This window comes from Phocoena phocoena, chromosome 13 (assembly GCF_963924675.1).
Source record: "Phocoena phocoena chromosome 13, mPhoPho1.1, whole genome shotgun sequence".
Lineage (NCBI taxonomy): Eukaryota > Metazoa > Chordata > Mammalia > Artiodactyla > Phocoenidae > Phocoena > Phocoena phocoena.
Genome location: NC_089231.1, coordinates 88,449,819 through 88,477,393, shown reverse-complemented (window position 1 = coordinate 88,477,393; position 27,575 = coordinate 88,449,819). Strand labels below are relative to the sequence as shown.

Genomic DNA, 27,575 nt, shown 5'->3' with positions numbered 1-27,575 from the left:
TAAAAGATGCCCCAAATCAATCTTTTACAGTCGTATGATTAGACTTCCTTACGTTCCTTAATACTGTGACAACATTTGGCAACTTTCACCGATTTTATTGTCTTTATTTGGCATTCTTCTGAAACGTCACAATCTCCTGTGTTTCATTCCTTCTAACGTCTAGAAATCAAATAGGTTAAGGAACCTCGGCTAATAGCCAAAAACAATGTTAACAACAGTTATTAGCTCCAAGAACTAAGGGGAAAATAAAATGGTTTTCACTCATAATATGTTAATACGGCTAAACCCAAAAGGCGGTTATTCGATAAGAACAAGCACAATAGTGGCAGGACAAGTGACCTTACTGAGCGGCACCACTTGAGATCAGAGTCCCTGTAGCTCGTGTACGATCATCGAGGTTTACACCCATTACGCTTGCAAGCAATGTTTGAAGGTGTTCTCATGGCATACAATCACTCATTAACTTCGAGCCTGCTCTTTGCAAAATTCCCTGAAAAGTCCTACAAGTGTGTAGATGTGAATTATTACAATTATCAACTTCACAAAAACACAGACTTCTTAGTCTGCATTTTCTTACAAGTTAAGGATTTCCAGTCTTATACTGTTAATTTTGAGGTTGCAGCATTTCCTGACAGTTTTACTCTGAAGTTCATAAGTAACACAAATTTAGCTTTTATAAACGGAATTGTGTCCGTTGAGTGTACTCTCCAGCAGTTTTAAAAAATATAATAAATGGAAAGAAAATGCATATGCTTTCAGTAAAAACAAAAACTACACTGTTACATTCAAATAAGATGACAATCACTGCAATTTTATTTTATAACAAATGGAGTGATGTCCCAGTTGCAAAGAAAAAAGTAATGTTTGTATAGACTACTGGCCTCTTTTATTAAGGAGTCTTAAAATGTATCTTTGGACAGAAATTTAAAACTTTCAACTACCTTCTTTTTTTTTTTTTTTTTTTTTTTTTGCGGTATGCGGGCCTCTCACTGTTGTGGCCCCTCCCGTTGCGGAGCACAGGCTCCGGACGCGCAGGCTCAGCGGCCATGGCTCACGAGCCCAGCCGCTCCGCGGCATGTGGGATCTTCCCGGACCGGGGCACGAACCCGTGTCCCCTGCATCGGCAGGCGGACTCTCAACCACTGTGCCACCGGGGGAGCCCTCAACTATCTTCTTTCTTAACCCCCATAACACCTAACCCCAAAAATGAAATAAAAATAAGCCTATTTCTCCACAGTCTCACACTTTTCCTATACCTTGTATAGGTTATTTAATGGCAGCTTCTTCTTTAAAATGAGATCATCAGACGCTCAAATAAAACCCTCCCGTACGACTGAACTGAGCCTCCACTTTATGCCTTTTCTCTCCTTTAAATTCAAAATAAATATTTCAAAAAGAAGGTTAATATAGCCTTACAAGTAGGACTTGCTCACTCCTGAAAGCACTTTCAAGTAAATCCCAACTTTTCCAATACTTTAAGAGTCTGTTTATAATACAAAGCACCTTATCCACATTTTTTTTCAAAACAAAAAGTCCTCACAACCTATTTATGAGCATCAAACAAGATAAAATATAAAATCCTAATTTTTACCTATAAAATAAAAATAAGTCAGTTAATAGCACTGTTAGAAATAAGACTCTAGATCTCCTAATTTCCTTCCCAAGTTTCACCTGGAAAGATAACAGTTAAAAAATAAAAGCTTCAAAAAATCCCAAAGTTGTAATTTCACGAAGAAAACAAACCGCTACATCTTGTCTTCTTCCTGTAGGTTAGAGGTAGTAAAGGTGATTTGACAGTGACAGGCTGGGCTCTCTGTGAACGCTCTGGCCAACGAGGAAAGCCAGTTTGTGGGCATACTGGCAAGGGGCAGGAACACGGATGATGCCCTTCAGCGGGAAAAGAAAAGGTTCTGTTACTCTGAATCTAGCTCTCTAAACTGAAACCTCGGTCTTAAACTGTAAAAGCCTTAGACAACATAGCAATTCCATTTTGAAAAGTGAATCTCGTTGACGTGAATAAACATTGATTAAAAAAATACTTACTGGCCAGTTATAATAGATATGACATAGCTTGTAAGTTAACCTCTGTATGTGGTCTGGCTTCAGGCCACTGCTGTCATAGATGACGTTGTAATGTGTGGGAGCAACACTGCCGCTTCTCACTGCCTGGCTCACGATAAAGAAGTCATACCTGGAAATTACAAAAGAAAGAAACACATGGGTGTAAGGCGCATCTTTCTGAAAGCTAAAATTAAGATGATTCAAGTTTCTTACAGTGAAAAGATCCGGTATACTAAAATGTGACCTAATCCTCTCAAAACATAATGTGCTTCCTTGAATTCAGAACTTGTTATTCATGAACCATTCTGGAATGCTTGTGTGTGGAAGAGGTGTAAGATACTACTATTATTTATATTTTTAAGTATCTATCACTGATGCCTCGGGGCACCGACAGACATTTGACACGGCTAATTATGACGGTGCCACTGTACCGGGTCACTTTTCCACTCCACATCTGAGGGAGATGACTGCACAGCAACAGGCTCTAGAATCAAGAACCAAGTAGTGCAAACGTAAAGGAACACCAGGGTTTTTATTTTTTCATTTTTTCGGTACCAATTAAACATCAATCCAGAGATATTGTAATCTGACCTGATACAGATATTAAGAAATTAACTGTAATTTATTATGTCCATTGAAACTAGACAAATTTTAAAATCAGAATTGATCTACAACAGATTACTGTTATTTAGCAAAATGAGGGTTTCAGAAATGTTAGATGACTTGCCCAAAAGAACAGAGAAATCACAAAAGAGCTAGAATCAAAACCTCTGTTCCCAGTTTAAGCACGTTATTATCGTTCAAAGTGGGCTTCTCCAAGTATCTGAGTAGTAACGGCAGCTGTTAAGTTTTAAAGAATATCTAGGGCTTCCCTGGTGGCACAGTGGTTGAGAGTCTGCCTGCTGATGCAGGGGACACGGGTTCGTGCCCCGGTCCGGGGGAATACCACATGCCGCGGAGTGGCTGGGCCCGTGAGCCATGGCCGCTAAGCCTGCGCGTCCGGAGCCTGTGCTCCACAACGGGAGAAGCCACAACAGTGAGAGGCCCATGTATCGCAAAAAAAAAAAAAAAAAAATCTAGTAAAAAGTAATCAAATTTTTTCATACTTTATAGTTCAACTTGGATTTTACCCAAATTGTTAAAAAAAAAATTATGTCTTGAGGTCAATGTTACACCTGAGCTTTGGTTATCAGAGTAGTAGTAATGCTAGAAGTACCATGAGGTCATTCTGAATCATTAAAGAGATCCTACAGGAAATGAAATTGTAATATCTTAGTTACTATCTTAGCCATTCTGTCTTCCTCCTTCAACGATTTTCCCCAACAGGTTAGAATCCTTCTGATAACTAACACCTGCCTGAGAGAAAGACACAGTCCAAGATAATGCATCTTGAGATAGAAATTTCTACACATTGTCAGATAACAGGACTAAACAGAACTAAAATCTGTATTATCATTTGTCTACATAGATTTAGTACCGTCATGCCTCATTTACCTAAGGTTCATACAGGAGAAGCATTCCACATTTAAACTTTGCCCCTAGGCTGACACTCTACCCTGATGAAAGTTGCCCCTTTTAAAAAGAGCCCCAAAAATGTATATACGAAGACAGAAGCACCACAGCTGTTCATTCTCATGAAGAGGGCGTTCATGGGGGCTGACCAGTGACTCGCCTTCGTGAACGTGACTTGCTGCCTTGTACTCCATTCCCCACAAAGGGGTTTTCGAGGAAGCAAATTTCGTGAGTTTACAGCTGAACCCTCGTGTGCTAGTAAGATCATTACCCTGAAGGTTCTAGCTGGCTTTCTTACGGCAGAGTGCAGCTCCCGGTTACAAAAAAAGCGTTTGCTCAAAAGCCACTTTTCTACCTGCAGCTGTGTTTCAGATGACACTTTCTGACCTGTGGGTAACTAAGTGCATTACAGATCTAAAAATTTTGATTGGAAAATAACAATCTATGGATGAGGTTACATACGTAAAAAAAAAAAAAGCAAAAGCAATCTAGAGCAGCTGTTCCTCAACTCAGGATGTATAACTAATACCACAGACAATAACCCGCTTCCCCCAGAGAGGGATGGCACAGAAACCTCTGTTCACCAGTTCAGAGACTAAGTTAGTAAATCATGGGCATTATTTGATCAAACTAATGGAAGACTTTAGTATTTATAAGAAATAAAGTATAAGAACTATCAAGTAAATGTGTTAAAGGTGATAAAGTACAGAGGCTATGCTAAAAAACAAAACAGAAACCCATCTTCATCTAATACAGAACTTACCATTCTGGTCTGGTAACCTCTACATCAATAACTGTTCCAGGAAGTGGATTTTGAAGTCTTCCTCCAGACTGAGCAAAAAATCTGGCGTTCACTCGTTTCTTCACCACAATGACCGTTAGTCTTGGGCTTAAGACGGTGATGAATGTAACTGCATTTAGTCAGTCATATTTTCAGGGCACTGAAGCATTCATACATTCATACACTCCATTTAAAAGGAAACGCACATCCCTCTTGGGGCATACTAGCTATCCCAGTTGTGAAGGAAGATTCCACAACTTGTAAGGGCGTGGAGTTAGGGCCAGGAAAATACTGTGAGTAGAAAATAAAATGGCATATTTGGGCCCTGTGACTCAAGGTCATGTGGATGTTTAACCATTAAACCAAGCATATGACATACCTGTCTCACGAAAATGTTAAACCCAGCACGTTTTTAGAGTAACAGTTTGAAAGCCTTTTCAGTGGGCATTTTCTTCTATGTAGAAAGTAAGATATTAACTCTCAAATCTTTGACAGGTAAGCTAATTTGAGCAGTCTCAAAGTCTAATTTCCTGCCTTTCAAAATGACTGGCTGACAACATCTCGGGGATCTCTTGTCTCTCCCGGCTCAGCCACTCCTCAGCCCGCCACACAGCAGTACCAGAATACTGCCGTTTCCCCCCTCCCTCCCCAGCCCCATTCTGCAGGTGGTTTCCCATGTCAAGACTGAACTCCTCTGGCCTAGGGAGCTTTCAGCTCTGTGTCACGTTCGATCCACTGCCTCTACATGCCTTTTGACTCTCCTGAGGGCAGCCCTGTAACTGCCAGTATGCATTCAGCCTGAATACCCTTTCTATCCATCTCTTAAAGGTTCATTTCAAATTCACTGTCTGACACAGTCACACTGTATACACACATCCATTTGGGAATAAATGAATTAGAACACGTTAAGCACTTAGATCGGTGCTGGCATGTAATAAACCTTGATTATTATGATTTTCAATACCTCAAGCTTCCTGTGCTCTTTTTCCAGCTAGAACATTAGTTCCTTAAGAGCATAAATATACTTTACTCTAAACCCTGGGAAGCAGAGGGCTTCACATGCAGTATGGACCTTGCTGGTAATGTTTGACTTGGGTAGGTAGTTCACAACACACTGTCTAGACTGATGGTCTGAAAGATCCCCAAATGGGAACTTCTGTTCAATCATAAACTTAATGTGCTCCTTCAAGGCAGAAGTAACCAAATATACGAGGGGCAGGAAGGTGATTCTACTTAAGTAAATGGAAGAACTTTTTAGGAATATCACTGTCTACCCATGTACAATAGACCTCTCACTGCCCAGCTACAGCAGATCTGGATATAACAGAGCCACAGTCTCAGGAATCAAAAGACAAAGTGGGGCTTCCCTGGTGGCGCAGTGGTTGAGAATCCGCCTGCCAATGCAGGGGACACAGGTTCGAGCCCTGCTCTGGGAAGATCCCACATGCCGCGGAGCAACTAAGCCCATGCGCCACAACTACTGAGCCTGCGCTCTAGAGCCCGCGAGCCACAACTACTGAAGCCCGCGTGCCTGGAGCCCGTGCTCCCCAACAAGAGAAGCCACCGCAATGAGAAGCCCGCGCACCGCAGCGAAGAGTAGCCCCCGCTCACCGCAACTAGAGAAAGCCCAGGTGCAGCAACAAAGACCCAACACAGCCAAAAAAAAAAAAAAAAGACAGAGTGGATTTTAGTCCTCTGACATGACAAGAAATGATTTAGCAAATGTGGTGACATAAAGACAAGTCACAAGTATACTAAAGTGACTCTTTGATTTGTTCTTATACCAAACATTCTAAATCAACTAATCCATGACGCATCTTTATAAAAAGTTAACATCAACATTTCAATTAAAAAACAAATAGGAAAAAACAGAAAGGATTAAAAAACAAAAAGATAACTACAAACATTACAGTCCAAACTCTGCATTTCTTCAAAGTGAGGAGTAATTCCTGGGTATTGTTTTACTTTACAGACAACTCCAAACTTGTTTCTAGATGCATCACCTACTATTTACTGAGTGCTTACTGGGCACTGTGTGAAGTACATTAAACACCCTGACTTATTCCTTTCATCAACCTTGGTTAAGCTGCCGCCCCTGTTTCACAGGCGAAGGCAAAGCTGGGATTAACCCGACTCTGATTTAAGATATACGGCTCCTGACCGCTGATCCCTGCAGCCGCCAAACAACGGCACGATTCACGACGTGAAACCTACTTCGTGCAACGGTCTGTCATACACTAGTCCAAGCGATCGATTTAAACCCTCCTTCCCTGCAACGTGTGTTCCTATTCGCTAAAGGGAAGCTGAGCAGGAAATCCCACCAGCCTCCTCAGGCCCAGTTCCACCCCCTTGTAGAGGAGGACCCTGTTCACAGATACTCACTTAGAGGGCTAGAGTCTCCTCTTTGAGAATTATTGCTGCCAGTCCTTCTGGGACCCAACCCAAAGGGCTCAAAAGACTCAAAGAACCAGAGATGCAGGCCCCAGCAGGGACAACAGTGTTATGTTCCCAGTATCCCAAATATTCAGCCTAAGGAAATAAGATGAACTGGCACTATTACCTCTACTCTTCACTCCTTGAAATTTTCTTTTTCTCTAGATATGAGAGAAAAGCAGCTAAGACTAGAAAATTCTGAGTGCTAAAGTAGTAAACAACTAAAAAAGAACCTAAGAAAGCAGCGGTCCATCTGAGCCCTTCCTCCACTCCCTTCCACCACATCACCCCTCCCCAGAAGGACAGAAAATCTAAGGGAAAAAACACAAGTTAAGGCTTACAAAACTTCAAAAACCAAAATAAAATAAATACCATTATTTTAATGAGAAAATACAAGCACTAGAGATTTTAAGAGGACAGGAAAGAACATTAACCTTCATTTACAAAGTATTAAAAAATGCCCATTAGCATTTTAATCTGAAACACAATTACTTCACAAGAGATAAAAAAACGCCCCCGACATGCTCTGAGAACTTACGGGCATCGCGATCTCGCTTTAGGAGATGTGTAGAGTCAACACCTAGAAGGGGTCTTTCAGAATTTGGCTGAAGAAGGCTTGGAAGCGCTCTACGATTTAGCTAGAAATAAGCTCTCGGTGCTCATCCCGTGGCCTATAAATCACAGCGAGCCCAAGCACAGTCAAATGACCTTCAAATCCCTCATTTTCTATAATGATAACAAATACCGGCTGAAAAAGTCTGGCAGAGATCATCAGTGTTTAAATATGCACGTGCAAGCACATATAAACAGGCCTCCTGGATTTTCTAAGTATCCTTAAAAATCAAATCCACAAATCTTTAATACATTACGCGCTCAGCTCTTACTAAACAGTCCCTGGTCTGGACTTCCTTACAATCTGATAAAGAAAACAGCAAAAGTAAACAACGTAACTTGTTAAAACAGCTGTCCTGAGATGGTATGCAGTTTACTGCCAAACAGCAGGAGCAATGGCCTCTGCAGGAGAGCAGAGGAAGCGAAGCCCAGAACCGCTTTCAGAGGAGGACGCGGGCCGAGCTCAGCTGCGAGGAGCACTAGCTGCCCTGGGTTCTGCAGGCCGCCTAACAGGGTGAAGCGGAACCATCTCCCCTTGTGTCCCCTTGTGACACCGAACACACGCCCAGCATCTTACCCACCAAGCGCCAGTCCAGCTGAGTTCACACAGAAATCAAACGAGTATTCACGGTACAATGAGGCAGAAACAGAAGTTCAGACTATCTGGAATACATATTCCAACAACCAGTTCTGTGGATGCCTACGGCTGTACTGGGATAGTCAGACCCTCGTACTTCAAGGCTCTAGCAGAGAAAAGGCGGCAGCAGACGATCGGTAAAGGCATCTCCATGCGTCATTCCGTGAAGGAGCTCCCGCTCTACATTTCCAGCCTGCCCCTCCTCCACGAAAAATTCTCCACAAGACACCCCCCCAACCCAAACCTCTTCCATTACCTCAGGCCTGACCGCACCTGCAAGGTTAGATTCTCACCGGTTCACCCTGTGACATTATTTTCAAAGATACAAAAGTGTAATTTTATAAAGAGAAAATGATTACATTTCGCATGCTTACTTGTAACCTCTACCAACAGATCTTAGGCAATCCAGAAACTGTGGTACTTCATAGTTCACCAATGTTTTAAGCTGACCGTCTCCTACGCCATCCCGATACACGATAATTCGACTAGGCATGTATTCATTGCAGCTATTCCAAGCCCTCAGAGCAGCTGAAAGAAAGCCAGACAAGTGTTAACTACATTAACACAGAACAAAAATGTGCTTCTACCAAATTCTGGGCACAGGATTTTATCAGAAACATAGCTTTAAGACAATCTCTTGAAGACTCTAAGTCACAGGGCAGACGGAAACCACAACAGGAGACTCACCTTGCAAGCAGACTTTGAGCCCATCTACTAGCTCTTGCCCTCTATCTTGAAATACACAGCGAGAGAACCAGCTATTCAGAGAAAAAACATGGCCGTGGTGAGAATGCAACTGTCTAGAAGTTCTTCACTTTTGAATCATGCTATATCTATGTTACCCTTAGCCATTCATGTTCTTTAACTTCCTTTTTGAAATCTTAAGCAGAAGGGTTACAAGATACAGGAAATCTTCATAAAGCTTTCTTTCATTATAAATCAGTCCCATAATTCCATCACTGAGAAGAAAATAAAATTTAAGCCAGAGATGCCTCCTAGGTTTACACCTCAAAACACACAGAACAGGCTTCCCTGGTGGCGCAGTGGTTGAGAGTCTGCCTGCTCCTGCAGGGGACACGGGTTCGAGCCCTGGTCTGGGAAGATCCCACATGCCGCGGAGCAACTGGGCCCGTGCGCCACAACTACTGAGCCTGCGCGTCTGGAGCCTGTGCCCCGCAGCAAGAGAGGCCGCTATAGTGAGAGGCCCGCGTGCCGCGATGAAGAGTGGCCCCCGCTTGCCACAACTAGAGAGAGTCCTCGCACAGAAACGAAGACCCAACACAGCCAAAAATAAATAAATAAACAAATGTGGAGTATAAAAAAAAAAGATTATTAAAAAAAACACACACAGAAGCACACTCTTACTACCATACTCTTGATAAAAGATACTTTTCTAAAAGATAAAACACCTTGAAATATGCCCATTAGTAACGCTAACACATCAATGCTTCAATTTTCATTCTTCCTATTCTTGGCAATTCTATTAGTTCTAAGAAAAGCACTGAAAAATAATTTCACTATGTTGAAATACAGGTGACTGGGTAAACTCAAGTGGGTTTTCCAAAATAAAGTTAACATGACAACTTGAAATTACATTCAGTGGTCAATAAAATTATTAAAGAAGTTTTTAGAGACAGTCACATTTAAAGAGATGCATCCTCCCCGCAAATGCAAATAATAAAATAACCTGAAACGCAATCTGACCGCTACATCAGGTTAAGGGCCAGTGAAGGACATTAAAAATGGTAGGGTAACTAATAACTGGTTTCCTTTTCTAACTTTTCTCTTTTACTGGATCTAACGTAGGAGAAATCAAGGTGAAGAATTAACACGACCCCTGTCCTCCCCAGACACTGGCCCCTGGACTCGTGGGCTGTGTTGCGTATGTCTAGCAGTTAATCTGCGGCTACCAAAGCCCACTCACCGGGTCATCCCTTCATTGATGCTTGCTACAAAGCCTGCAATTGACCTCCGTCCAGCTGTGGTGTCATGGTAACAATCAATGCCAACTATCATGGCTAGCTTTAGCTTCAACAAAAACATCGTAATGTTAGATACAACAGAATACCAGCGGTATTTTAAAAATCCATTTTTTCTTAAATAACAATGAAAACTTTTATCCACCAATTAAATCAAACTTACAGGCATATCGACGCTCCAAAGCTCTCCTCCCATCTTGCAGTTCATCTGCAGGGCGATCTTCGTAGCGATGGCCATGACAGTCTGTTGCCTGCCTAAGGTCCGGGCCACCACGCACTGACTTGGAGTAGGGCAATCTGTACATAAGTATTTTTTAATAGCATCGTATTTGTCCTTCCGACTGCTTGACAGCAGACAAACAACCTAAAAATGAACAAAACGCCCTCATCACAGAGAATTAGGAAACTGATAATTAAGTTCAAGGAAGAAGACAGGAAACCAAACCCACAAAATCACTGACTTTACTATTCATCTCTGCCATGTAGCTAGCAAGTATGACATTAACTTTTAGCTAATGCCCATGACATTCAACTAGGTAATAGATACTAATAAAGAAAGCACGTTAAGCAAATAATTCAAAACTTGAGAACTTAGTTAAAAATGCTCTATTGCCAGCTTGGAATACTTCAGAGGTAGGGAATAGGGCAAAACAAGTTAGTGATAGCCTATAGGTGGACAAATAGAAGATTTTCTAAAATGCTCACAATTTTCTTACTCGTGACCCACCTAGAATCACGGCTTTTAAACTTCTAAAGCTCTGGCTTGAGAATATGACCAAACTATGAAATTTCCTAGGAAGTCCATGGGCGCTGCTGGGGAAGCTGAAGCACCTGATCTAAGCAGACCCCTGCCCCAAATGGGAAGATGTTAGTCAAAGGGCACAAACTTCCAGCGAAAAGCTAAGTTCTGAGGATCTACTGTACAGCATGGTGATCACAGTTAACAGTACCGTATTATATACTTGAAGGCTGCTAAGAAAGTGGGTCTTGACTGTTATCACCACATACACAAAAAGAACTGTAATTATGTGAGGTGATGGAGGTGTTAACTAACCCTGTGTGGTCGTCATTTCACAATACGTACACGTATCAGGTCATCACACTGTACACTTAAAACTCACACGATGTTACACGTCAAGTACATCGCAAAACAGCTGGAAAACCAACCGACCGACCAACCAAGCCACCCACACCTGCCCAGATTCTGAGGATTCAAGTTTAAGTTTTGGAGCTGAATCCAGCTCTTTTTAACTCATGGCCGTCTTCTCCAATTTATATTCTCAGATTCTTATCTTTCTTTCCATGGCCCCCAATAAAATCATTTTCCTACCCTCGGTGTCTCTATTATTCCAGACAACCTGATAGTAATTTGCCTGTGGCGTTTAAGTATGAGATAAAGGACTAAGAGGAATCCATTAGAAGAAGCCAATTCATTTCTTGGGTTTAAAGCAACACAGATATGCTGTTTATCATTAAATTCGTCTTTGCCACCTCATTCATGACACGTAAGTGTAACCACAGACACCCTAACTATACTGTGTGTGCGGAACAGCTAGGTACTGTTTTTCACTCTTGTGCCTTTTCTCCCCCCAGATTTTCTAGAATAACTGAAGCGTCTGAGTCCCGGTAAATTCAAGATGGCTTTGCTGTTCTCCACCCCCGCTCACTGTTCCCAGTGCACAACAACAAGCTCCTAGGTGCACAAGTAGAGCCGCATTAACTCAGCTATCTTAGGTCAAGCACGTGTTTCGTGACCGGTTTGGGAACCTAATTATCACATTTACAACAATGGACTCAAGTTCTAAGATTTACGACGACTGATTCCAGGTCAACTGCCTCCACATCAAGTAGCTACTTACTATCTGGGTATCTGATGTGACCTTCTGCTGTAAGACTCTTAAATAGGCTTCAGTTCTATCATCCACTTCAATCCTAGAATGGAAATACGTGATCCAACGTTCAGAGAAAGGAACAAAAACTGTACTGTGTGGTAAAAGGTTCCTACAGATTATAACACACAAAACACTTCTGTATAAAACGTGAAATAAGACACCAGGCGCAGCCATGCAGTCGAAAGGCTGCTTCCAGCCCGCAGCAGCACGCGTCTGAGCGGCAGTCCGGCCCACCCTCCCTCCGCCCTTAGTGACTCAGATACATTTCTGCATCCACCTTACAGGGAACTGTATCAGACCTTTAAGGTCATCTCACGTTTTTGACAGCTTTATTAACAGTTTGAGTTCCCACACCCTCCAAATGACTGCTAATCAATTTTCAGAGTAGAAATGACTTGATAGACTTACATTACTGCTTTTTTCATTTGTATGCCCATGGCTGGTGTAACTTTAAATAGATTTTGTATCAACGCATTGGCTGCTTCATAATTTCTTCGAGTATAGATCAATAGCCAGTTATCTAGTGGCTTAACACTAATTAATGGTGCACCTCTTGTTTCCTTTGACCAATCTGCAAACTGTGGACTGTAATCAAACTAGAAGAAAGTTCAGAGACACTGTAAATTCCACTGTGAGTTCTCGGTGATAAAGCCAGAAAGTCTTCAATAATTCTACCGTGGCATATTCTAAACCTCAGAGCACTACTCTTAAATTTGAACTGCAGTGACAGACGAAATGCCCTTAGTGAGGGGAAAAAAGATACAAAAATGTATCCAAAGGGTTATGTCAATTCTATTTAAAATACATTCAGATTAACAGCTGCCACTGAAGTGCCCACCTGCCTGCACCAACTACTCTACGTGTCTCAGGCTGCGGTCTTCTTAACCTTTCTAAACTCTTACAGGGATAAGTGTTATTTCCCTCATGACAAAGATATTAAAAAATGAGGCCTTATAAGTTAAGCAACTTTATGACTGAGGTGTCAGATACCAAAAGCAAGCTGTGAAAACACCTGACGGCAAGGCAGAAAGCGAACAGACTCAAAGCACAGTGACCCTAGAAATATTTACCATAGAGGAAAAAACCCAGTGCTTTTTACATGTCCTACTCACCTCCGCAACACCCCTTATACAGGAATGTATATTAACTACAAAGGGTAATAAGAACAATTGCAATTGAAGTATTAAGCTACATGATTAGGCTGTGATCCATAGAACACTTAGAAGACAGAAGAGCACAGCTGTTCACAACCTGGGCACTCGTAGTGCTTCAGTTACACCAAAACATACTTTTGAATACTTGCTTTCCTTTTCTGAAGACAGAATATAAAAGACATCACAATATTTAATACAGATCCCTAACGAACAAGCGGTCCACGCAAAAATGAAGCCAAATAAATTGGGAGCTTTCCCTGTAAAAAGATCACTTTAGTGGCAGACGAAATACCAACCCATTCAGATACTTAGACTTCTACTGTCCCTTAATTTAAGTAACTTAGCTCATTTTAAAAAATGAAGCCACCTTTCAGCTAAGTCTCACGGACGGCCTGAGGACCAAGCTGCAGGCTTCGCCCCCTCTGTGCTCACATCAGTGGACAGTGGAGGTGCTCGGGGAGGAGAGGGCTGGCCTGGCATGGAACTAGGGTATGCACCCCTGCTCGCTCTACTGGGAGTCTAACTCAAATCTGATTGGACGGACAACTTTAAGAACTGCCTTACTGTTCTTCCACCTTGATGGATCTTTTCTGCTTGCAGAATTCTTCCTGAGAAGGTCAGTAAGTTGGAGTCGAAGCTCAGACCCCAGTCTCGAAGCTCCCTCTGCACGTTATCATCTCTGTGAATTTAACATGTTTACATATGCCACTAAGTGTAAAGAGACAGAACGAAAACTAGCGCACACATGCAAATAGAGACCCGCTGCAACCTACAACAGATTGCTCTCAGGACTAAAACCCCGCCGAGAATGCTAGGAAACCCAGACGTACAATCTATTTTTCTCTCCTCCCAGCTATGTTTCCCTTCATGATATCCTTTCATTTAAAAGTCCCGATGCCCAAACTATCTCCTCCTCAAAGTAAACAAAATGTTATAACAAAGAGAAAAACATAGACTTGTCCCAAACAATTTTGCTTTCTAGTCTATTCTTTTTCTAACAGAAGAATTAGAAATACCACAGGCTACAAGGTTTAATTATTCCCTGACAAACAGCAGCCCCACTTAGAAACATGAAGAACCCACCCTGAATACTGCAAATACAAAGCGAAACAAAGTTACCTTCTGTCACTCCTCCAAACCCACGTAAAATAAAGAACGGAACTGAAGCCGTACCCCAGTGGAGCAGAGCGGACTTACTTATGAATGTAATCAATCAGTCTTCCCACTTCACGCTGCCTTTGTTCTGGAGTTAGTCTCGTGTGAACAGCCAAGTCTTTCATCACATTAAAATCATTGCGCATTTTATCAGTTAGACCTTTAAACGAAATGTTTAAAGGGATACGGTTAAAGAAACAAGAATCGTGTCTAAGTATCTGGAGTGTCAGGTGGTGGTGAGTGAAAGAATTCTGAGGAGACAAAGCAGCTTTAAGGGCTTTTGAGGGGACGGAGGGTGTGAAGGAATGTTTAGTGACTTCTAGAACAGACGGGGAAAATAAGCTTTGTGGTTTCATTCCAGTAAAGAAAAGTCAGCAGTACCTGTGAGGTAGCAGAGCTCAGGGATAAGCATCGCGGGGCCTGGTGACGTGCCTCCGGGGCCTCTCCTTCTCTTCGGCTGACTGACCAAAACTGGTTGCTTCAAGTCGGTGATTTCTTGGTTATATTGCTGTTCAAGGGAAGAAAGTATCACTGTTCACAGTAAATGCCTTTAGTCACATGTCATTTTGTAATGGACGATAAAAGTTCTTTTTTTTTAATTAAGAACTCATGCCAACAGCAAGGCTAGTATCAGTTTCCAAGTATAAAAATTGTCTTTTTAATCCTACTAAACCCAGCTGTGATTTATATGCTCTGCTGAGTACCTCATCTTTTCTCCTAAAAACTTAGATGGTCAAGGACAGCAAGGCTCTAAGTTTTGACTTTCAGTCACAGTTCTATTTACTTCATGTTTGACCTCTTGGTTTAGAAACAGCAGTCTGTGTAACTCCGAGTCTTCACCACAGCGTAATTCCTCTAAAACTCCTCTTATTATAGTGAGGACTAGCTTGTGAAAGTCACCTCACTATAAGAATAAATAGTGGAAGGAGGGGCTTTGCACACGACGGGACATTTTTAATTAGGGAAAGTTTCTCCTTTGAAGCTGAACTTCCATTTAGTGGTATTAAGATTCCCCACATGTAATCACTATCTAGGGTAAGTTTTTACAACCCGTAAAGAGACCAAAAATGTTGACGCTTAGTATCTAACAAACGTGCGAGACCGGCTCTCCGGCCTCCAGTTCAGCTCTGCAATTCGAGACCGCGCAGACTTCTCACAAGTTATTTTCCCTAGAGCTCCTGGCCCTGTGTCTTAAAGACCCTGTTTCCATCATCTCTTGTATCCTCCCCTACCATCTTTTACTAACCTGGTTAATTTAGTTCTAACTTTTTATCTTTAAAACAACCACATCTCCACTAAGCATACAGGATAGTAATACCATCATGGCCGTTTCATGAGTCCCGGTCTCTCAAGAGACTACGGTACCTGACCGTTCCTTATTCCTATCGTACAGTCAAGGTCCTGGCCATCTGTCATCATGAATTAAGAGACCATGAATTCTAGCTTGTCACTGACTTTGTCCTACATTCAACTCTTTACCAACCACCCACAGAAATGCTTTCATTTCAGACAAGAAAATTGCAAGTAGAACATGCATATCTGACCTCTGCTCCACTTATCTATACTACTTATTTATCACACTACTTTATTACGGGTCTAGTAACAGTCACCCTGCTTACACGTCATTCACTCGGGTACAGACACAGGTAGAAACGTGGTAGTAACTTCAGGAGTGTTCCTATTCTCTGCTTCACCAAAGGGCTTTCAATGCAGGTCTTAATTACAGAGCTGTGGGATTTCCCGCCAGTTCTTTTTAACATTTTCCCCTACATATGAAAAACTAGCACTTTCATTTGTTCAATACTACTGTTAAACCTTTTCTTTTTAAAAGGGATGGACCATGGTCTTCCCTTCCAAAGCCCCTTCTCTCCCACTGAGTGCTTCCTAGACATTATCTTCAATATACAAGAACTAAGCCATCACTTATTACTCAAACTCCATTTCTGCTAGGAAGTTCTAAGAATACCTTGATTCTTTCAAATATTTCAAGCCCACCCCTTTGGATTAATTAGATCTACTAGACACCTTTACCCCTGGTTGTGACAGACATCTTCCCTGAGGAAGTTAACCTCAGCTGAGATGTCAGCCTAAGAGTCAAGCGTGCAGAGCCAGCGCTGGCCGGCAGAGGGAGCCCCGTGCCTGGGGAAGGCGGCTGGGCAGGTGACGAGACGAGGACACATAGCGGCTACATCATCAGGGTTTCACCGGATAAGGAAAATGTGCTTCATAACAAGACATAGGAGCAACAGGAAGCCACTTAATTACTTTGGGTAGAAAGTGTAACATCAGATTTGTATGAGTTTTGAAATGGATCAGAAGTATAAGAAATGAAAACTACAAGGCCAGTTGAGTGAGAGAGAGAAATGGGGCCTAGACAGGAGGTGGCAGTCACTTAGAAAAGGAGGAAAATGAAGGTACTTCAGATAAGCAAGGTAGGGTGATACGATCTGACAATTAGTTATACAAGGTAAGTTACACAAAGCACGGTGATCTGAGGTTTGAATTATCCATCATTCACCTGTTCATGCAAATACCTGAGTGCCTACTTAGGCGCTGGGGCGTATATAAACTATAAAGTCCCTGACTTGGCGGAAGTGGTGTTCCCTGCTCTGATGAAGAGCGCCACACAGGGCCAGGTTAGGGGGATATCACATGTTCAGTGTTGGTCACAGGTAAGGCATCTCTGAGACATCCAAATATTCAGAACCAGTAGGTTTAGGCACGCCTAGGGCTAGAGATAGAAACCTGAGAATTGTTAACACATCATATGTGAAGTCTTCGCATAGACTGGAGATCACCTGGAGAGTATAAGTATACAGTAACTGGGGACCTGACACAGAACCTTTAAGTATGCCAGCATTCAGAAGGTTCCTTAAGGGAGAATACGCAGGCATGTAAGAGTCAATACTGGTCAGAGGAGGGGAGAATCTTCCCTGACCTCGCTTCAGGTTTAAATCAAACTTTCGACTGTGCCCTCTTTATATCTGCTGCTGGTATATACCAATTATTCCCATCTCTGATCATGATTATTAAAATGAACTACAGAAAAATGCCAAAACTCATTTCTCATAGAAACCTCTGACACCCAGAAGAATCTAGGTTAAACACGGTTGGATTCCTCAAGGAGTTTTCAGAGGCTGAAAACAGCAGTAGGGAAATCAAGCTGAAATGACCCTTGGCCTGTTTTCATTTTGCCCAGAATAAGACCAGTTCTTAATGGGACTTCTCAGAGAATCCTTTTCCTCCAGAGTGGTATCTGATCTTCTCACTCACAGGAGAGCAGCTGAAGATCAGGCAACAGTAGATATTCAGGAAAAAGACATTTCAAAGGTCACTAGTCGGATGTGTACTTTTGACACAAAATATAAACACATAATAGTTCATTTACTCCACTTTTTAGAAAAAGGAAATAATCTAGAGAAAGTAGGAAAAAATGAAATAAATTTTAGCCCTTCAAAGACAGGTTTTAAGATTTTAATTAATGTGTTTTCTTTAAATACTTTTTCTGCACTTTTAACAGAGCACATCAAATGGAACGAGACCTTCTAAGGATATAGGGGCAGATCTGCTTCTCTCTGAACACCACAGCAATGTTCTGATGCCTTCCTGGAGGAACATTTTATTCTCTTCTAGTCAGTGGCTGCTCTTTCTTGCTATTTGTCTCTCGTGTCTTTGTCAGTTTAGTGATCACTGTGCCAACAGCTAGAATCATCTTTATAAAACTGGGGCTGGGGGCCACCCAATAACCTGATCTAGCCCACATGAGACAAGTCTGTCTCACTCTGTCAGCATGTAAAACAAAAGTAAGAGTTAACCCATCTGCAGATTTATCACAACGGACGCTAAGGGTTCAAAGATCTCTAGCCCACGCCGCCAGATGAAGTTTAAAAAAAGTGCTGGCTACAGAGTAAGAGACAGTATATGCTAAACTGTTAACTTGCACTGTTTTCCTACTGGTCCTCCACGTGCTGAAGTTCAAATGTAACCTTGTATTCTACTGCAGAAAAGGAACCAGGACTGGGCACAGCTCATTTGCTAATGAGCTAATTATGCCGTGACCGCCTTAACAAACACATTTATAGACAGCTTCAAAAGCAACGTGTTCCACATGCACACCTGTCAGAAAATTCTACTGAAGACGCTTCAGATTTCCCCTAAGGTCTCAGCCCTTCCCAGTACGAAGATAAGAGTCCACAGTAGCACCTTACCTTCCTGTAGTACTCTAAGAAGCTGACTTCAGAGCCGTCGGCTTTCCTGAAGGTGCTCTTTGGATTCTGGTCCCAGTCAATATCGTCTATTCTGTATGTTTTATTGTTATACCTATGGAGTTGAGATTTTATTGGTATTTGATTAAAATATGTAGAAATGTTATTAAAAAGAGGGGCTAGACACTATGTACTCTCTAAAAAATAAAATTTCAACTCATTTGGTAATATACAATATTATGGAAAGATAAAGGGAAAATAATTTCTTAAAGACCATGCTATACACTAGATGGGGAAGTTAACTAAACTATTAGAAAATAAAGTTAAAACTAAAAAGAATAGAAATCATTGGCTATTTCTCCTTTTAAGATGAGTATATTCCCCCAAAACTTTTGCTCTTGAGAAAAAGGTTATAAATATCCCTCCCCTGTTTTTGTGCTATTCCCACCTCTCAACTTTAAACCCTACTTTCTCTCCATCTAACATTATAGGACTAGAAAGCCTCAATATCTTCAGACTTGTAAAATTATTTTGCATTATTAGAAGCCTTACTTGGTGAGAACAATTAAACCTATCAGCTCTTTAGAAACTTGTTCTTGAAATTTATGTTCTTCAGTTTGATGAAACAAGTTGAACATGAAATCTAAAACAGTTTCACTTCGAAGGACTTTATGACTGACATCAGTGCAAAGCATGATGTTATTTTCATACTGAAGAATAGAAGTAGTGAAGCCAGGCCAGACCACCAACCTGCCAAAGACAGTGAATGCCATGAAGTAACCTCTATGAATATCCAAACATGTTTTGTATATATCAAGTTATGGTTTTTACATTTATTAACTGGGTCAATAGTACAAGTCTTTGAGTACATTTACTTAGCTTCAGGTTTTACAGGGTTCCAGATAAAGACTGATCTTTTTAAGATCTTCAACAATGAACGTTTATAATAATATAATAACTTTATAAGTTCCATTTTAAATTTAATATACTAACTTTATTAAATTTTATTACTTATATTGATCTAAGACTTGAAAAATCTAATTGAAAGCATCTACATTTATTATAATAAACCTAAACCACTTGAGCTGCAATCCTGATACACTGCGGTAACTTTTGAAGCAATCGTCACCAGCTGATGAATTTTGTTACCTAAGAGCAAATACAAACTTTGTGTTGGATAAGTCTTTATGCTTTTCCCCCATGACAAATAAATATCACATGATTTTTTTAAATCCAAAAATTCTGGGATGTCTCCTTTATTATTTAAGCCAGGTTAAATGTTCACTTAATGTGATGGGTACCACTAGCGGCCAGAGTAAATCTGATCATTTCAAAACAGAGCATCACTATCAAAGTCTGTGATTAAACCTAAGGAACAGAAACTTTCCACTTCATACAAACCTATGATTTGGAATATCAATCGGGTCACTTGGGTTATAATAATTCCGTCCAATCTGCTGCAAATTCATCATCTTTAAAAGCCTAGAATTTGAAAGGTCAGAATAGAGAAATGAATATTGATAAGTATCTCTAATACTACAATCACAAGGGCATGTTGTTTAGAGCAGGAGTTGGCAAACTATGGCTCATAGCGGGGCCACATCCAGCCTACCTGCTGTATGGCCTAGGAACTATTTTTTCTTTGTACATTTTTTTAAACGTCTGGAAAAAAATCAAAAGATTAACGATGCATGAATTATGTGAAATTCAAATTTCAGTGTCCATCAGTAAAGCTTTATTGGAACACAGCCATGATCATATATGTCCAATGACTGTTTCTGTGATTCAACAGCAGAGTTGAACAGTTGAGACACAGACCACATGGCCTGCAAAACCTAACATGTTTACTATCTGGTCCTTTGCAAAAAAAAAAGTTTGCCAACCCATCATCTACAGAAAAATAAATCTTCCATTACATTTATTCAAACAAGTATCCACCAAAATGAGTCAGTGACAAGTTATCTCATGACCAACTTGGGTAAATTACAAATCCAAGAATTATGCCTCACTATGCTCACGCCAAGCTCAGGCTCTTCCAGATTGCTTCCCACTCAGCAGGGGGACGGCAGGGGCGGGGACCTTCACAGAACTTGTGTCCAACAGCTTTGGGCTTGGAAAACACAGCACCCACACTGAAAGCCAATCATGGAGCACGCACTATACGTGTCCTACGATGGAAGAAGTAAATCGGAACGGACCTAAACCCTGTCCTGCTTTCTGAACTGGCGCCCCCTGTGGGACAGAAGGAATATAAAGTTAAAGTGCTGAGAGAACGTGTGCTCTTAACATAAGCTCAAATGGGATCGGAAAGATCTAATCTCAACACAAATAGGGAAGTGAAAGACATGACGCTCGCTTAAAGCAAATAAATGAGACTCATACCAGTACACCGCACCTAAAAACGATTAAAACTCAGGGTAACCCAATGATCCTAGCCAACCATTGTAAAATCTAGGTACTAAGTATACAGGTACTTATTGTACATGTCTTTCAACTTCTGATTATGTTTAAGATTTCTTAATACAATGTTAAAAAATGCCAACATACCTCCTGAAAATAATATTATAGAACTGCAAACAAGTTGGTGATGTGGGCGGGAGCTCATTTGTCAAGGTGACAGTTATCCTCACATGCTCTCCATTTCGGGTCTGACTAAAAACTTCGGTAACCTGAAGCCAGAGTGGTGGAAAACCAAACTTTTAATTTTGTTAAAATAGGGCCAATCACATAAGCCTATTGAATAAGGCAACAGTGAAAAGTATGGAAAAGTTTTAGATTAAAAAAAAAAAAAGAATGACTATGAGAAAAGAGTAACAGAATGGGCATGAGAAAAGAGTGATTAAGTGCCTTCTTATTAAGTCATGCAGGTGGATCTGAGAATGGTATAATAATGCCAAATACACCCATGGGTGTATTACAAGTCCTAAGAGACAGGAGACCACTGGGGTTTCTCTAAAGCTACCCCAGACTGTGGCAGTTTAGCTTTGAGGTAGAACTCCCCATCTCCCTCTCCCCAACCCGACAACTGAAATAACCTTGTGCTGTAGTCTTTTAGGTAAAAATAATATCGTTCCATCAAAAGCATGACACCTTCCAATTAAATCTTCATGTTGAAAAAGGAGAGCTGAGCGGAGTCTTCTGGCTTCCATCAACGGGTTATAGTCAACGTGATACTGATATAAGGCCCATTGGGGACGGGATGTCAATCGAAAATGGTTAGTGCTCAGCCTTACTATAGTACCTGAAGAACCTGTAAAAGTAAGTCACATTCAATTAATGAAATATCAAGTTTATTCCTCCTTGAAATCTTCACTGCCGGGACAAGGCAGACACAGTTCTGTAAGCAAGGGGTTAAAAGCAGCAGACAACACAAAAGTCCTCAGACATCTGACGCTGGAGACTATTCCACTTAGGTAAATTACTAAAAGCATCCATTTAGAAATAAATCCTCCCTAGACTGAGTAATTTACAACCGAACCAATGAAATCTCTGTACAGCAAAAAGCTTTAAAAGAAAAAAGTGATCTATGTAGTAAAACAACATTTCAGTGCAGCTAATGACATCTATAACCTATTTCAAAACCAAAAGGGAGAGAGGAAAATGGAAAAGCCATCCATGCAAAATCCTTGACCAAATGTGCTCCTTCACCCTAGGAATGCATAGTACAGATAAATACCGAAATTAAAGTGCTTCAATTCACCGTCCTCTGTACTTGAAAACTGTACTCTTAATAATTAACCTACCTGTTTTTGATTCTTTAACATGATCTAGGTTCTGTCTTGTATTCACACCAAGATCATGAAAGTCTCTACGACGACCTCCTCTGTCTGCTAATGATAACTCGTGAAATCCAGCAGATATCTGGAGCTCTTAAAAGAAAAAATAAAAAAGGAAAAAAAGAAGAAAATTATACATCTAAGTAACATGCAGCATGAAATAAAGAATGACGATTCCCAAAGTACTCTACTACCTGAAACCCAAAGGCTCCTGAGGTGCTAAAGATAGAGTATAACAATCCCATCAGAATGCTTCAGGTAGCTGCCAGCCAAAGGAGAGAACAACTTCTCAGCCATAACCTCTTCTGTGAAGCCCTTCTTGTCACTGCCCTAGGCAAACTCAGCTCCTTCACAAGACATGTATACCTTTACAAGATCAAGACAACTGGAGTGATTCAAGAACTTAGGAGCACATGTGTATTGACTGGGTAATTATTTTTCTGTCTCTAGGTCTGATAACCACCCGTGGGCCTTAATGTCAGTATTTTTCACAATTTTTATGATGTAATTATAGCTGTAGGAATTGGTAGTTCATATGATTTAAATGTGCAACCTGAATTAGAAAACGTTAAGTCTAAAATGTAATTTCCTCACTAATTTCCCTTACGGACCAGCAGAGCAGATGGGATGGGCCTGTGTATATCCTGTGGCCATGATACACATCTACTGGGATAGGTTAACCATCAATTCATGCTTACTTGTAAAAGCTGTGGCTAAAATATCCTAAATTATTAAGTCCTTTAATATGCATGAAATATATTATGAAGTATCTCATATCAATAGTATGATGTGGGCCAAAGAATGAACATGGGCTTTGTAGTCAAGTGTTAAGTTCTAGCTTTTAGTTAATAGGCATGTTATCTTGTGTAGCAGAGACTACTGACTACCCAATAACCAATCTTTCATTCTTATTTTAAAAGTTTATGTGGGGAGTAATACAGCTAAAAGACTAGAATTTCCACCTTCCTTGCAGGTAAGGAGGGCCTAAGAAACTTATGCAGAAATTACTGGATGAAATGTCTGGGAAAGCGCCATAGGGGTGTCAACAGCTGGCTTTTCTGTTGTCCAGGCCCCTAGCTGCCAATCTTGCCTGGAATCTGGATGTGATGGCAGGAGGGAGCTCAAGCAGACATTCTGAACAAAACATAAGTCTTAATGACGGAGGTCATGGACTTGGGTGGAGAGAACGAAGAGATGAGAGCCCAGTTCTCTTCTGACCACAAATGCCAGAACTAGCCCAGAACTGCCAGCTTCTGGAGGAGAAGTAACACAGCTTCAACAAAACATATGTTATTTTAACGTGAGCTTCAATTTCTTCACCTGAAAAATTGATTATAATAAATTTTACAGGATATAGTAAGTTTTAAATGAGAACTTCGTTTATAAGGCGCTTTAAAGGTCCTGCTAAATATGTTGGTTCTTGTGCCTCATGACTTTCAGGGGCTCTATTTTAAAAGTCTTTTAATATGCAACTGTTTATATTTGTCTCCCTTAGTGAACTTTTTATCCCAAAGTCTTTCAGCTTAAGGTATCCATGGATTAATTACATTAACAAAGGTCAGGTATTGAGTTTCTCTTAAAAAAGTATCAGTCCTGGATGTGAAAACCTGATTGCAAGTTTCTGAATATAAACAATGATGAAGTTTGCTCCCCTCTCTACATATAGCACCGCTATTATTAACATTTTAGCCAAAACTTGATTAACTGTCAATCTAGAAAGATGGCACATTTCAAAATGGATACAACTGGAAACCTTGCTAATTCCCCTTCCAGGCAGCTGCCAGAGCGCTTTATTAAAAACACGAATCCCATCGATCATGCTGCTGTTCCATTTAAGAGTCCTGCAATGGAACCCTATCCCCCTTCACACAGTGAAAAATCGAGGTCTTAAACAAGGGCTCATTAACGATAAATCTGTTAAGGTCGGCATTTTAATTTCTAAAACATAGTAGATATTAAACATTTACTGTGAGAAGCACTTCTCAGATATGATACTTACAAGACCAGTGAAGGCGGTAAAGTCAGGCCTTGTATTTGTGACCCTGAGTATCTCTTGATCTTCACAGTGGCCCTCATCTATAAAGATGCAATATATACCTTTTCATAGGTAGGGAACTAAGTTTCACAGAATTAAATTTAAATTCATGAGAACTGTTAAAAAAGTATTAGTGAAGATCAATACAAAGAATGTTTAGATTTAAGTGTTTCCAGAAATTTTATTTGCATTTTAATGCTACAATAATAAGGATATGTTTTTTAAAAAACAGCTTCAGCGCATCTTTTTGCCCAGAGTTTTAATTCAATGAAATTTTGCTCTGTTGAACACAGCTGAACATGTCAAATATTCTAAGTTTCAAAAGAACTGTGAAGAACAAAGCAAGAGGCATCACATTTCCTGATTTCAAGCTATACTATAAAGGTACAGTAATCAAAACAGTATGATACTGGCACAAAAGCAGACACATAGACCAATGGAACAGAATCAAGAGCCCAGGAATACGTGGTCAACTCATATCTGACAAAGGAACCAATAATATTCAATGGAAAAAAAGACAGTCTCTTTGAATTATGGTTTTCTCGGGGTATGTGCCCAGGAGTGGGATTGCTGGGTCATATGGTAGTTCTATTTTTAGTTTTTTAAGGAACCTCCATACTGTTCTCCATAGTGTCTATATCAATTTACATTCCCATCAACAGTGCAAGAGGGTTCCCTTTTCTCCACACCTCTCCAGCATTTACTGTTTGTAGATTTTTTGATGATGACCATTCTGACTGGTGTGAGGGAGGGAGACGCAAGGGGAAGGGGATATGGGGATATGGGGATATATGTATACGTATAGCTGATTCACTTTGTTGCAGAGCAGAAACTAACACAACACTGTAAAGCAATTATACTCCAATAAAGATGTTAAAAAAAAAAGACAGCCTCTTCAATAAAGGGTGCTGGGATAATTGGATATTCACATGTAAAAGAATGAAACTGGACCCCTATCTTACACCACTTACAAAAATTAACTTGAAATACATTAAAGACTTAAATGTAAGACCTGAAACCATTAAACTCCTGGAACAAAACAAACAAAACGAAAAGCTCCTTGACACGGGATCTTGGTAATGATTTTTTTTTTTTTTTTAAGACATGACACCTAAAGCACAAACAACAGAATAGTTGATAAACAGGTGGGACTATAAAAAACTTCTGGACGGCAAAAGAAATCGTCAACAAGTGAAAATACAACCTGCAGAATGGGAAAAATATTTGCAAACTTTACATATGATAAGGGGTTAATATCCAAAATATATGAAGAACTCATACAACTCAATAGCAAAAAACCAAATAAGCCAATTTAAAAAACAGGCAAAAGACCTGAACAGACATTTCTCCAAAGACGACACGTGAAAGACTAACAGGCACAGGAAAAGATGCTCAACAGCACTAGTCATTAGGGAAATGCAAATTAAACCCACAATGAGCTGTCACCTCACGCCTGTCGGAATGGCCACCATCAAAAGGACAACATAACAAAGGCTGGCGTGGATGAGGAGAAAAGAGAATCCCTGTGCACTGCTGGTGGCATTTTAAATTGGTGCAGCCACTATGGAAAACAGTATGGAGGCTCCTTAAAAAATTAAAAATAGGACCACCATATGATCCAGCAATCCCACTTCTGGAAATATATCCAAAGGAAATGAAAATACTCACTCAAAAAGATATCTGCACCCCCATGTTGGTAGCAGCATTACTGACAATAGCCAGGACATGGAAACAACTTCAGTTGTCCATTGATGGATGAATGGATAAAAGAGTTTGTGGTGCATATATATAATGGATTATTATTCAGGAAATAATAAAAACAGGAAACCCGACCACTTGTGACAACATGGATGGGCCCTGAGGGCATTATCCTAAGTGAAATCAGTCAGACAGAGAAAGACAAATACTGTATGATCTTGCTTACATGTGGAACCTAAAAACAAACAAACCAAAAACAACCCCAAACCAAACTCACAGAAACAGAGATCAGACTTGTTACCAGAGGCAGAGGGTAGGGAAGGGAGAATTGGAGGAAAGTGTCTGAAAGTACAAACCTGCAGTCATAAGATAAATAAGTACTAGAGATAAAATACACAACATGACGACTATAGCTAACACTGCTGTAACGATATACAGGAAACTTAATATGGGAGTGAATCCAGGGTTTAAAAGCCAATGTGACGATATTAATTCTCCCTATGTATACATGGGTCTGCTTTTCCTATACCAAAAGCAAACTTAATAACTGTAGAAGAATCTTACACCAAGCATCCAATTAATTAGTTTCCGCAGCAGTGCAGTGAACGAGCACACGCTCTGGAACCAGAACGGGCGTCTGACTCTACTGGCTGCCACAACTCTGACCTCAGCTTTTGCAACTGAGAAACAGGATGAACCAAAACAACACATGTGAAAATACGTTTTCTAAGTCAAAGTTACAAATGTAAAAGTTGGTACAGCTTTGAAGTCACTAAAGATGCCAAGAGAATGTTCTAAAATGATTAATGCATAATGAGCCAATTATAATCAGTTTAGAATTTGCTTTGGAACAGCAAGTGTGGCGCTCTGGTAGGCTGGAGTTCATTTCCAGGGAGGAAAGCAATCCTGTGGTCCTGCACTCAAGGGCAGGCTGCACGGTTTGCGGGAGATGCGGCTACACTTTCAAGGACTGCTGGGGGTCCTTTCTCCTTGTACAGAGCTTTGGTCGCCATGCACATCTAACGCTGCCAGTGCGCGCGCGCGCACACACACACGCACGCACGCACACACACACACGCACGCACGCAGCCCCTTCACTCTCCCTTCACCTTGTGGCTTGGCTGTCGCTCCTACTGTTCCTCTCTGTCGTCCGCGGGCACCTAACTCCCCCTCGTCTGGTGGCGGCTGCAGTCTAGGCTGAATGTAACCAGGCTGCTGACTCTGCGGTTATATGCAAACGAAGAAGAGCATTCTTTTCACGTCAAAAGGTCACAGGTATCAGAGGCAATAACGACTCAAACAAGTCCGGGCATTTAACCAAAACCGATCTAAATCAGTAATCAAATATTTTATCCTCAGAAAGAAATTTCTTCAAGAAGGGCCGCCAACTGAAGGCAAGCACCAGCTTCCAATATCCACAGGACACAGAACGTCAGCTTCCTGGTTCAGCCCTTATCCCTTCACAGGACACGGTTCTTAACCTCCTTTTTGCCAGTGCAAGCTGAGGAAGGATCAAGAACACTGTGTTCTAAGACGCCTCGGCAGTGGACAGGGGAAAGCACTCACGGCAGCGGCGCCCACGCACTGCACCGCCTCCTGACCGCGAGCCCTTCCTCTTGCTCTCGCTCTGGCTCTCCCAGTCATT

General features: G+C 41.0%; 1 protein-coding gene across 1 annotated transcript; it reads right to left on the bottom strand.

Annotated features, from left to right (window-relative positions):
- Positions 1–1,237: 1,237 nt before the first annotated feature.
- Positions 1,238–27,575, bottom strand: PIWIL1 (piwi like RNA-mediated gene silencing 1). The gene is made up of 20 exons (XM_065889981.1): positions 27,497–27,575; positions 27,040–27,151; positions 22,165–22,290; positions 21,457–21,671; positions 20,969–21,090; positions 19,823–19,903; positions 18,974–19,171; positions 18,425–18,536; positions 14,598–14,724; positions 14,259–14,376; positions 13,626–13,740; positions 12,316–12,503; positions 11,875–11,947; positions 10,179–10,379; positions 9,961–10,064; positions 8,724–8,794; positions 8,411–8,564; positions 4,337–4,462; positions 2,044–2,191; positions 1,238–1,887 (listed from the first exon to the last, which is right to left on the bottom strand). The coding sequence occupies exons 1-20, from the start codon at positions 27,572–27,574 to the stop codon at positions 1,771–1,773; spliced, it is 2,586 nt and encodes an 861-aa protein (XP_065746053.1). The 5' UTR covers position 27,575; the 3' UTR covers positions 1,238–1,770.

Excerpts from the sequence above, each read along its gene's own strand:
- PIWIL1 (XM_065889981.1), bottom strand. The coding sequence starts at position 27,574 with ATGACTGGGAGAGCCAGAGCGAGAGCAAGAGGAAGGGCTCGCGGTCAG. Across the intron at positions 19,172-19,822 it reads ATTGATATTCCAAATCATAG|GTTGGTGGTCTGGCCTGGCT; the intron begins GTTTGTATGAAG and ends TGTCTTTGGCAG. Across the intron at positions 4,463-8,410 it reads TCTGTTGGTAGAGGTTACAA|CCCAAGACTAACGGTCATTG; the intron begins GTAAGCATGCGA and ends CACCGTCTTAAG.